Source organism: Panthera tigris, chromosome A2 (assembly GCF_018350195.1).
Source record: "Panthera tigris isolate Pti1 chromosome A2, P.tigris_Pti1_mat1.1, whole genome shotgun sequence".
NCBI classification, from domain to species: Eukaryota; Metazoa; Chordata; class Mammalia; order Carnivora; family Felidae; genus Panthera; species Panthera tigris.
The window spans coordinates 987,964-1,000,019 of NC_056661.1; the positions used below are offsets into that span (position 1 = coordinate 987,964).

A 12,056-nucleotide genomic window follows, 5' to 3' on the forward strand; every position below is an offset into this window, starting at 1 on the left:
CAGCGCCCCGACGGCCGGGCAGCCCCACGGGACAGGGCGTCCGGTTTCCCCGCTGGGAACGGGAGCTTTGCCGCGGTATTACATGATAAACCCTGGAACAGCCACCCGCGGGACCGCAGACGGCGCGACCTCCCAGAGCCAATTCCAGAAGGCACACGCCCGCCAGGAGCACGGCAAGGAGAGAGCACCAGGGCAGGAGGACCCGCGGAGCACAGAGCGGACGCGCCAGGCAGAGCCACCCGGGGGGGTCGGGACGCGCGTGGGGAAGCCTGGCTCCAAGGCGCCTTCCTGGAGGATGGGCCGGATCGCCCACGAAAACCCCACAGAGGGAGTTCCACGGGCCGTGCCTCGCGGCGGCCAGCACGCACATGGGCCCGACCCACGGACGCCGGAGAAGCCGGCGCCGTGCCTGGTCCTGGACGCGAAACGCGTGGAAACCGCGATCGGGCTGCGCGCCACACCTCTAGGCCGCGAAGCAGGACGACAGAGCAGCCGCCGTGGCAAGAACGGGAGGCTCCGGCCACACCCGGCACAGCACCGGCAACCTCGCATTAGGCAGTCGCGGCACGAACACCCGCTCCCTGCCTGAAGCCAGAGGTCTCCACGGGAGCCCGACGCCACGACCACCTCTTCCAGACAAACGACAAGTGGGTCTAAAGAGTAACGAGACATGCATTTCGGTGGCCAGCGAACGAACGCGCACGCGCACACACACAGCGAGCGGGGGAGGGGAAGAAGTCCGGGGGAGAAGAGCAGTCTGACAGCAGAACCAAGTCCGAAGAAAGGGAACACGACGAGAGAGGAGGCAGCTTAACCGAGGACGAAGAACGAGAAGGAAGGCCAAGGAGGCTGGGAACCAAGATGTGGCCCGCCTCCCCACACACCACGACCCGTGGCCGCACGGCTCCCGGAAGGCTAATGCGTCAGCCACCTTCAAAAGTGTCCGAAGTGAGATCTTCTCCTGAGAAAACGCCACAGTTGACAGGAGGCAGGGACACAACCTCAACAGGCCCATCGCTGCAGGGCCAAACGTGGCTCGAGAAAGCATCCAAGGCAAAGAGGGCGGAGGGGGGTTCCCCAGCGCCCGCGGTCCCGCCCATCGGAGACTGTTCCCGAGCCGGGTCCAGGCACGGGCCCCACGCACCTTGGGGACATGGGCAAAGTGAGGAACGTCCCAGGGGAGAAAAAGGGGCGAGGACAGTGCCAGGACATGGCAGAGGAGGACCGCCGAGGGCCGGACCACGACGCCCTGACCACACTCACGGATGGCCACGTGTGACCAGAAGGAAACGCCCTGAGACTGATAAACACACACACACCCGTGTGCACACGGGAAGACCTATCTCAGAGCCACAGCCTGCATCAGACCCGGCCCCGCTGACAAGCCGACAGCAGGTGCCGGAGGATGGCCCCACTGAACCCAGAAAACCAAACCCAGGCAAAACTGCAAATCATTAAGGGGTGTCGACCCGGTAGAAGCAAACAACACGGAAACCCCTCCGACACCTCGACGACCCTCACCGGAGGAGCAGGGGCGGGAAAACAAAAGTATACAAGAACCAACCGCCCCATGCTTCGGCTCCCAAGGTTTATTTTCTTCTTTTAATATTTTATTTACTTTATACTTGAGAGAGCACGCGTGTACGAGCGAGACAGGGGCAGAGAGAGAGGGAGACACAGAATCGGAAGCGGGCTCCAGGCTCCGAGCCGTCAGCACAGAGCCTGATGCGATCGTGACCTGAGCAGAAGTCGGACGCTCGACCGACTGAGCCCCCCCCTGGGCGAACCTCCAAGGTTTATTCTTAAAGCCCTAAGGGTCAACACAAAAAACCTACAGGGACGGGGAAGGAACCCGGGAAACAGTGCTGTGGAGACAGCTCCTCCCAGAGTCTCCGTGAGTTTCACAGGGTGGGGTGGGAGCGGGCGCGAAGGGACTATTCCCGAGAGTCTGCGGAGGCACAGCTGAGGGGGGACCGGAGCACCCCGGGAGCACCGGGCGGCCACAGACAGTTCACGGCTGCCCCGCCCGCCCGCACCCGAGGACGCGCCCTTCCAACCACCCTGAGGCGTCCTGGGCCCGAGTCTCCCGCTGACACACAACACGCTTCTCTCCGCTTGATCTGTCCTGGCGAGTGATCCTTCCCCCGAGCACGACTGTGGCCGCGCCCACGAGTCCACCCCACCTGCGGGTTTGAGCGCCGGCTGTAACCCAACAGGTAGGTTCGAAGGAATTTCGGCCTCTCCACGCGGCCAGGCCGTTTCTACTTCCCGGCCTTTTGTGTCCTTCTCATTTCACTGCCCTGTTACCACAGAACACGGTCTGTGCTCCCGTCTTTCTTTCTCGTTCGTCAGATTTTGCACTGTGACCGGTATGTGGTCAATCTTCATAAAGGGCGTGTGGTCCGGATGTCCCGGGCCCGGCCTTTCGAGGGCACGTGCTTCTACCAAGGACAGGCCCTCCTCGGAACTACCCGGAAGCTCTTATGTGCCCTCTGCCAGCCTCTCCATCAGTGGCCCGGGGCCGGGGGCCGGGGCCGGGACCGGGACCGGGACCAGGACCAGGGCTGGGGGGGGGCGGGTTGTCATGAGCAGTCCCAAAGGTGAGCCCACGCGTGCACACGGCTGGGAAGCTAGATCACTAACCGCCCACTTTCGCGTGTGTGCTCCACCCAGGACGGCCAGAAGCGTTCCTGCCCTCCCCCAGCGTTCCCACACACTCCTCTGCCTGACCCAGCAAGGAGCAGGCGCCTCCCCGACCCTCACGTCTGCACTGCTGACTGGACCGCGTCATCTAAGGATTTTTCAGAAGTGGCACCCAGGGTAGGACCCCGTAAACGAACAAGATCCGACCACGTAAAAATAGCCGTAGAACACCGAGACACGCTAAAACTCTCCACCGTTAGCGAGGCATAATTAAGAAAAAAGCTGCAGCCCCCGTCACAAAAGACCGACGTCCTTCCTACATAAAGAACTCTGGCAAATCCCAAGAGCAGCACAGGGCAGGGCTGAAGGAAGCTGCCGCGCTGGGCGGTTTCTCGGGACGGTTAATACCCTTGGAGTTTCAGCTTCCCTGTGAGGACTCGCACAGGGTCCAGGCTTTGCGCCCGGAGCGCAGTTCACAAAAACCACCGAAGGCTGTCGTCACCAACACGCGTCACCGCTGCCGGCGTCCCGCTGGTCGGGCAACAACACAGAAGGAAGTGATGCGGCCGGCAACTTGGACGGGTCTCCGGGGAATCCCGCTCGGCCAAAAAAAAAAGCCACTTTCAGAAGGTTCCGTGCCGTACGGTTTCGCGTACGCGACGTTCTCAACGCGACAAAACCGTGAGCCGGATGATGGTAAGTCAGGTGTCACCACTGCAGTGGGGACAGGCGGTGGGTCAACGGGCCACACGTGGGGTGAGGCGCACAGGACCCCCACGCACACCTGTGCAGACACGCGCGTGCACAGCACAGGAGACCGGACGCCGCCGCGCGGTACCGAGGTCAGCTCCCGCACCACGGACGAGGTCGCCGCGGGGGGAGAGGGCTGCCCTCGACCCCCGGGACAGGTCTTCGCAAGTTCCTGTCCATCGACGAGGACTTCAAAACAGGTGATGGATTCCCGAAAGGGCTCAAGACAGTAACGGAAAATTCACCAAGTAAGAACTCACGGCCAACACACTTTTGAGAAGTCGGCCACCCAACCGTCTTTAATCACGTAAACGCCCACTGAAACGGCGGATTCCTGGTCGCCTACCAGGCCGGAGAGCTTTGAGGACGGTGCCGGCTGAGCGCAGGGCCCCGGACGGACGTTCTCGCCGGGAGCTCACCAGGGACACCTTCGGCAGCCAGTGCTGGCGCAGCCCTCACCGGGACCTGGTGCGCAGCGTCTGTCTCGAGTGCCGGAGACCTACCCTGAGCGCGTGTTCTGTCCCCAAGTGCGAAAAGCAGCAAGCCAGGGAAGCCACGCGGGAACGAGCTGTCCCCTGCCCGGCAGCAAGCACTTCCTGACGCCCCGCGCGGCCGGGCCCCCGGTTTCTGGCGCCAGAGAGCTCTCGCCCCAGGCCTTCCCGCAAGGGGGCCCACACAAGTATTCGCCCTTTCGGCGTTTTCCCACCCGGATCCTAACCAGAAAATTCCACCTCCGGTAGGCTGTTTCCACTTCCCTCTTTTTTCCGAAACAAAGACTGCGCGGACGGACCCCCAAACACAGCTGCCGCCGGACTCCTCAACCACTCAGCTTCGACCTGAGCCACGTTCACAGGCCTCCCACCAGGCCGGCACCACGGACCGCTGCCACACCAGGACGAGGCGGCAGGACCGGAAGGGGCACGGGGCCGGCGCGCCACCAGCCGCTGGCAGCCCCTGCAAGCACACACCCGGGCCCCCCACCCCCGCTCCCGACAGAGGGGGACCCGCCCCTCTCCCGGGCCTCCAGCGCCAGCAGGGAGAAGCCTCGGTGGGGGCCGGCCCCTGGTCCTCCGGCTCCCCGGTCCCCCCGGTCCTGGGCCCAGAGGGTCCCAAGACACACCCCCATCCCTGTTTACAAAGCACTCACGCCCACAAGCTCACTGAATCATCTGGCCACAGGCAGATGTCCTTTAACAGATGAGAAAACTGAGGCTCAGTCATGCCGCCCACCACAGGTGACACAGCACGTCCTGTGCCTGGGGCGGCAGTGAGGAGCGGCCCTGAAGCTCGGGTCTTGGGGCTCCCCGTCCCACGCCCTGGTGCCCGCTGAAGCGAGGGCTCGGGCCGGAACAACCACACGACATCCATCCAGGGCAGGGGGCGGGGGGAGACGGGGCAAGACCATCCCCGTCCAAAGTGGTCGGGGCAGGGCCAGAGGGCAGGCCAGCCTGGAGGTGCCCCTCGGCTTCAGGGACTCAGGGCTGCTGTCCAAGGAGACACTGAAGAGAAAAGGCAGCGGGGGCAGCGGCCTGGGGGAGGGGAAGGACGAAGGCACGTGCCTGTGCCGTGCATCTCCTCCCAGGAGGCCCCCAGGGCCTGACCATGTGCCCCCAGCAGAGAAAGGGTAGCACGCCGGCTCCCGGGAGAGGTTTCTAGGGGGAGGGGGCGGGATGGCCTGTGGGGACTTCCGTATCCCAGAGAGGACTCTGTCCAGCCCTGCAGCCACTTCCTCAGGCAGAGGGGAAGGCCAGCACCGGCGGGGGATGGGAGGACACAGCACGATGTCCCTCCCTTCGTTGGGGGGGTGGGGGGGAGGCTGAGCACAAACCACCCTTGAAAACCCCCTCCTCCAGCCAAAGCACACGGGATGCCCCGATGGAATTCACGGACGGCTCCAAGAAAGAATCTTCTATTCCAAATCCCAGAGTCACAGAAAGACACAGTCCCGATCCTGAGACCCCAGAAAGATGGCCAAATTGCCCAAGTCCTCTCATCTCCCTGAAGGACTCCCCCAAATCCCACCAAACAGGGTAGACTCCTCAATGTGCACAAGGCATCACTCTCTGCCCAAAGCCCTCCATGGCTCCCACCTCCTGGGCAAAAGCCCAAGTCCTCCCGGAGACCCCAAAGTCCCTGAACAACCTGCACCAGCCCCTTCTCTCTTCCTCTAACACGTCAACCCAGATCCTGCCCCAGGACCTTTGCAAGAGCTGTACCCTCTGCCTTGAACCCTTTGGTCTCCGCTCAAACATCACCTCCTTAGAGACTGCCCCCGACCACCTTGGCTTTGAGACAGTCTCCTCCCTGACCCCTCCTGTGTGTTCCTTGAGCAGAAAAGAACCGTCTGTCCCTCCCCGCAACCACGTCAGGGGCCTTCAGTGCCCGGGGAGGGTAACCAATTCATCCAGGTTTGCCAAAGACCTAGTCTGAATACTCAAAATCCCCAATCCCGGGAACACCCCTGGGTCCTCGGCAGGATGGCTGGTCACCCCAGCGTCAGATCCTGTATACGAGAGACTCGTAACACGAGCTTGGAAAAAAAACAGCCAGAAGCTGGGCCTTTCTCTGGACTCACAAGGTGAGCAAGATTAACAAAACCTAGATTCCGTGTCTCGTATCTTCTGGACCTCAGTTTCCCCCTTCAACTGGAGACCCAAGGCCCACTGAGGCCACGGGGACCTGGGAGGCTCCAGTCCTCACCTCACGTGTGCCCCACTGGAACACAGGCCCCCCACCCCCAGCGGCCCGCCCCCAAACACCTCCTCCTCTGGTTCCGAGTCTGAGAGTGGCTCTGGTCCCGCACCCCCGCCCTGTGCCGCCCCGAGGCAGCGGAGTCCTACCTGAGCCTCCAAACTGGGCACCAGCCAGGGGGGTGGGCCGGCCCTTGCCGCTGGCCCCCGGCAACGGGAACATCTGTGGGAAGAGAGAGAGAGGTGAGTGTGGGGGCTGGGCCGTCCACGGGAGACCCCAGGGGAGAGAAGGCAGAAGGCCCACACTGCACGCAGAAAAGGCCCTTCCAGCAAAGCCCGAAGGCACAGCCCGTGCCAGCGACGGAGATCTGGTAGGGTTTCAAAGCTGTCAGGGTGCCCGGCTAGGGGAGCACACGCCTCGATTCGGGGTTGGGGGTTTACTTAAAAGATGACCGTTTAAAAAAAAAAACAAAAACACCGCCAGAAAAACAAACCCCAAAGCTCTGCTGTCTATGCAGTTTGTTTTGGGGCCGGCGTCACCGATCCCCGCACTTATCTGCCCTTAGAAACGACACCAAGTTTTCCTTAGGTTTCCTCCTGAAGGAGCCGGATCGTTCACACTCCACGAGCGTGGGGGCAGCGAGGCGCAGGGGAGCTCAGGCCTTCCCCGAGGCCGGAAGCACCTCCCGTGTGCCCCTGACCCTGAGCAGCACGCAGCCCGGCCACTGGGCGGGAGGAGGGCGGCCTGGGCCAAGTGTCCCCCACATGCCAGATTCTGCACTCAGTGGCTACCGGGGCCCTCATCACCAGCCTAGGCATCAAGAGAAACTGAGGCCCAAAAGGACAGGAAGCTGGAGGGATGTGGGAAAGGCTGCAGCACCCCCCCCCCCCAGGTGACTGAGCGGTTCTCCCTAGCGCCTCCGGCCCCTACCCCACCCCCACCCCGTTTACCCGATCGGCATTAAGTCCCTGGAGATTAAACAGCTTAGCAAGATGAGCCAGGAAAACCCAACATCAACAAACCCCTTTGCCACACAAAAACAAAACCTGTCCCATCCCTGAGCCGAGTCTAGGTTCTCTAGATTCCACCTAGGGCCCGAGTGATTACGAGGGGGTGGAATCAGGGCCAGGGGCTCATCGGGGACCTGCTGATGCTCCCACCTCCCACCCCACCCCACCCACCAGGGGGTCAGGGCAGGGGGCCTGCGGGCAGGACTCTCAGGCCAGCACAGCAAGCCTGGGGAGGGCCCCGGTAAGCGGGGTCCTGTCCCCACGCCCCATTCTACAGGAGGGAAACGGAGGCCACGTGCTCACCTGGCCCCGGCGGGCTCAGGAGCAGAGCCTCATGGGAGGCGTGGAGCCTGGCGTGGAGCCTGGCGGGAAGCAGGTTCTCAGTGGGTCTGCGCCCCCTCCTGGGGGCGTGGCTGTGCTCATTCAACTGGCCCAGCCTCCCCCGGGCCCTGTTCTCCCGGAAAAGGCCCCGTTCCACTGGGTAAACTGAGGCCTGCAAGGAGAGATGGGTTGACCTGAGCCAGGACCGGAAGTCACCCAGCCCCTGGGAGAACGGGGGCCCCACGCCAAGTGTCTGGTTTGTCCTCTAGGGTACCGGGGGCTCCGCGGATGTGGCACTTGCCACCGGGGCACTGGACCCATTCAGCCCTGACAAGGCCCCTCGTACCCTGCAGCCTGCCTTCTCTTCCGTGAGATGGACTCAGGGCCCTGAGCACGTGGGAGGCGGAAACCCCATCACACGAGGGCACCGTGGGCGCACGGGGGCCTCTGCAAGCGTCACCGGACGAGCGATGCCCACGGCACGGCCCCGGCCCCTCATCGGCCTGCTCGGGGGGCGCCCGCTGGAACACCGTGGCTCCCACCTTCCTTCCTCCCGTTCTGACGGCCGCCCCTCCCACCACTTCCCGTGACCCGGCCCCGGCGAGCGTTCCCCTCGGAGGTCTTCTCTTCCAGTCTAAACCCGGCTATTTTAAAAAATGTAAATCAACTCAGTTTCTCGGAGGCAGGCGGGAGGGGGCAGCTCCGGACGGACAGAAGGGGAGGTGGGAGATGAGCCGGGGAGCGGCCTCCGTGCTCCGGCCAGGCCTCCCTCCCTGCAACAGCACGGACGGTGCATGGCAATCCAGCTCCCAGGTCCCTCCAGGGTTGGCACAGAACGCCTTGACCCTCAGTCTCAATTTCTTCACCTGCGAAATGGGTTGTGAGCTGGAAACACGTGCGCGCGAGATGTTTGGACCCACCAAGCACAAGGGGCAGGGGAACCAGGGGCTCGGGGCTCCTGGACAGATGAGGCGAAGGGGCCAGGTCTGAACCCATGCCCACCCCCACCCCAGTCTGTTCCAGACCAATAGTCTGTGACTTGTCAGTTTAACAAAAAAAAAAAAAAAAAAAAAAAGAAAAAAACTGAACCGCACTCTAGGTTACTCAGCCGGGAAAGCAAAAATAAAACGGGGCTTAAAAATGGCTCAAAAATACCAGTACGGCCCTTCCGGAGCTGCAGCCCCTCTGTCCCGTGGGCTGTGTTTTTCCACAGGATGGCTGGTGTCGTTTCGGTTTGGGGACTTTTGTTTTCGACAGGCCTCAGTGGCCGGGGCCTCGTACTGGCAGAGGAGCAAATTCACACTGAAAGCGCCCTCCCCCAACGTTTCAAATCAGTCTGGCGCTTGCCTGGGAGGTGCGGGAGCGGGACAGATGAATCGTGTGCGCACACGCACGGTGCGGAGTTTCTGAAGAAAACGCTGGCCACCCCGACACTTGGGACAGGTGGCCCACTGCACAGATGGGCAAACGGAGCCCCCTGGTCCTTCACGAGGCGCCCCGGCTCCAGTCACCGAGGGAGCTCTGGCTCCCAGCCTCACCGGGCCCTGCTGAGCTGTGTGACGTCGGGAAGCCAGCACCCCTGGGAAACTCCGTCCAGCCAGGCAGGACACAGGCGTTCCGGGAAGCGCGAGGGAGACTGCCACCCGGGCCTGCCTCCCTGTGACAGCCAGGACAGCAGTGACAGCAGCAGCTCCTGCTACCCTGGGACGCCCACACTCTCCAGATCTCTGACTGCCTGCCCGCTGCTCCCCTCCCGACCGACCATCGCACGAGCCGCCACGCGGATGAATAACCGAGGTCTTAGACCTCCAACACCCGTGTCCCTGCCTCACTCGAAAGGGCCCCCACACCCGTCACCTGGTGCTAGGCACCTTTTTCTTTTTGAGTCCACGCTGGAATAAATAACCCTGATCACACCCATTTTCCAGATCAGAAGACCAAGGCCGCTGCTTACCCACAACCAATGCACCCCAATTCCCCCAACCAGCCCCCCGCCAGACCCCTTCGCCCAACCAACTTTGAGGCTCGGCCCTTGACTGCTGGGGTACTTCTGGCGGAAGCTTCTTTCCCAGGAACCCTGGGTGCGCAGACCCACACTGAGGCAGAGGAGGCACCCAGGAAGGCAGGGCCCTGGCTTACCATGCTGAAGTCCAGGAGATCACTGAGCTCCTTGTCCGTGCCCACGGGTGCCATCCTCTGTGGCTGGTTCATTCTCCAGTGGCAATGGTGGGCTCAGGGGGCAGGATGGGCACCTCGGCCCTAGAGACGGCCCTACAAGAGCAGAGGAGACAGACGCACAGAAAAACAGAGAAAAAGAAGAGGTCTGAGTGACCAAAACAAGAGGCAGACAGATGGGGAACGGGGGAGCTATTTAAAAAGCCCTTCCTCTAAAGGCCCCGAGGGCTTGGGTCTTCCCAGAAGGAGCCCCTTCACGACCCTGGGGGTGGGGGCAGGGCAGGCAGGACTGGGTTTGGGCCCCTGGAGACCTCTCCCCAGAGCCCTCAGGGAGTCTGAAGGATGGTGGGGGTGGGGGTCGGGAACCTGCAAACACACACTCCCTAAACTCCCTCCAAGACCACCAGGGAATCAGATTGCAAATTTTAAACTGGATGCAGGGTGGGAGTGGTCCCTTCCCCAGTAGGCCAGAACCCGCCCCTCTCCCCACATCTCTCCTTTCCACCCCCCCCCCCCCCCACAGGCTTCCCCACCACCTCTCTCCCACACCCGCCAGGGAAGGGGGAGAGGGGCCCAGGCTGCATCCCAGGGGAAATTTTGTGACCCCACCCCCCCCAACAAGCAGCTGTCACAGCGTGCTGAAAACCAGGTTACCCCAAACTCAAAAGCAAAAAGAACTCTCGAACAAAAAAAAAGGCAAGGGAGTCTGGTGGGGTGCCCTGTGCAGAGACCTACCTACAAAGCTTCCCTCCACCCTTAACTTCCTACCCCCACACAGAAAAACAACAGAACTCAAAAAAAGAGAAAAAAAAAAAAACAATCCTAGGTTGTTTTATTGTCACGACGTATCCGGGAATTATTTTTAAGCAACTTTGAAAACATCCCTTGCCTCCTGCTGGAGGGAGGTGGAGAGGGGGTCCCCCAAACCAGGGTTTCCCCCGCACGGTCCCAGGGGCCTCCGCTCTACAACGGGGGTGGAGAGTCACCTGCCTGGCCCCATCCCCCCCAGAGAAGGGAACGGAATACGTCTCCGTCGTCCCGCGGACAGAGCGCGGGGCCCCTCCGGCTTCGGTGCCGAGCTCCCAGGCTGGGGGCGGCCCCACGGAAACCACGGAGGCTGCGGGGGAGAGGGGGTTCCAAGGTCGAGGGAGACCCAACTCCAGGAGCGGAGGAACCCCCGCTTTGTTTGCCAACCAGGGGCGAGGTGTGAAACGGCCGCCCCGGCGCACCCCCTCCCCCAAGTCCTCCCTCTCTCGCAGGGCGTGTGAAACTGACTTTGTTGAGGAGTACGAAACCGCACTTTTTTGTGGGGTGGTTGAAACCGATTTCAGGGCCGACCCGGGGGAGGGGGGGGGCACTGGAAACTTGTGGGGTGTCGCCGGACCTCGGGGGGCTGGAAACGGGCTCGGGGCGCAGAGGGCCCGGCCGCCGGCCCCAGGGGGAGGCCCCCGCGCCCGCGCGCCCCGCCCGCCGCGCCCCGCCCCCACCCCCCCGCCGCGGCCGGTGCAGGCGCGCGGCCCGGGGGCCTTTGAAGCCGGGCCGCCGCCGCCGCCGCCCCGGGCCGCGCTAACGCGGAGCAGATGTTCGCGGCCCCCGCCCCCCCCGCCCGGCCCGGCCCGGCCCTCAACCTGCGCCCGCGGGCCGCGCCGCCGCACCTTCCCCGCCAGACAAAAGGCCGCCCCCCCGCCCCCCACCAACTCCGGCGCCGGCGGAGGGGGCCCCGCCGCGGCCCCGCCCGCCGCGCCGCAAACTTTCGCCAAGTGCGGCCCGGCGGGCGGGGGGCGCGCCGCCGAAAGTTGGAGAACAATGACGCCCGGCCCGCGGCACGGCGGGGGCGAACTCCCGGACGGCGCCCCCGCCCCAACTTCCCCGGGCCCGCGGCGGCGGCTGGGGGGGGGCGGCGGGGGCGGGGGGGGCGACCAACTTCGCACAAAGCCACGGGGCCCGCAGTCCCGGCGTGCTCACCTGCTCGGCGCTGCCCGGCCCGCAGTGCGCGGGGGGCGGCGGCATGAACGGCCCCCCCGGACAAAGGGGCGTCGCGCCGGGCCCCCGAGGGTCGCGCGTGGGCGGCGGCAGCGGCGCGCGTGGCCCGGCCCTCCCCGCGGCCCGCCCCGAGGGGCCCGTGCGCGGCCGGGACGCTGGCGGGGGCGGCGTGTGAGGAGCTCGCGGTGCCCGCCGCCCGCGTCGCTGGGCTCGGTCCGGCCCGCTACGCTCGCGGCCGCCGCCGCTGCCTCATCTTCCTGCGGCGGGAGACATGTTCCGCCCCCCGCCCCGCGCGCTGCCCCGCCCCCGCCAGGCCCCGCCCGCGCCCCGCCCCGCGCCCCGCCCGGCGTCGCTGCGGATCCCTCCGCCGCCGCCCGCTCGGCCCGCGCCGGTCTCCGCGGCTCGCCTTCCAGCGCGCCCGCGGCAGCGGCTGGGGCTCGTGAGGCCCGGGCTCTAGGAGCAGGGGCGTCCGGTCGGGCCTCC

The 12,056-nt window shown here is 64.4% G+C and overlaps 1 protein-coding gene across 12 annotated transcripts in view; it reads right to left on the reverse strand.

Moving 5' to 3' along the window:
* TCF3 (transcription factor 3) overlaps positions 1–11,675 on the reverse strand; it is a 30,929-nt gene extending 19,254 nt beyond the window's left edge. For all 12 annotated transcript variants that reach the window (XM_042977588.1, XM_042977587.1, XM_042977586.1 and 9 more), the window contains exons 1-3: positions 11,556–11,675; positions 9,555–9,686; positions 6,234–6,306 (exon numbers count right to left, since the gene is read on the reverse strand). In XM_042977588.1, the coding sequence (XP_042833522.1) occupies positions 6,234–6,306; positions 9,555–9,626 (145 nt within the window). In that variant the 5' untranslated portion in view covers positions 9,627–9,686; positions 11,556–11,675. The remainder of the gene's footprint in view (positions 1–6,233; positions 6,307–9,554; positions 9,687–11,555) is intronic.
* Between the last annotated feature and the right edge of the window lie 381 nt (positions 11,676–12,056).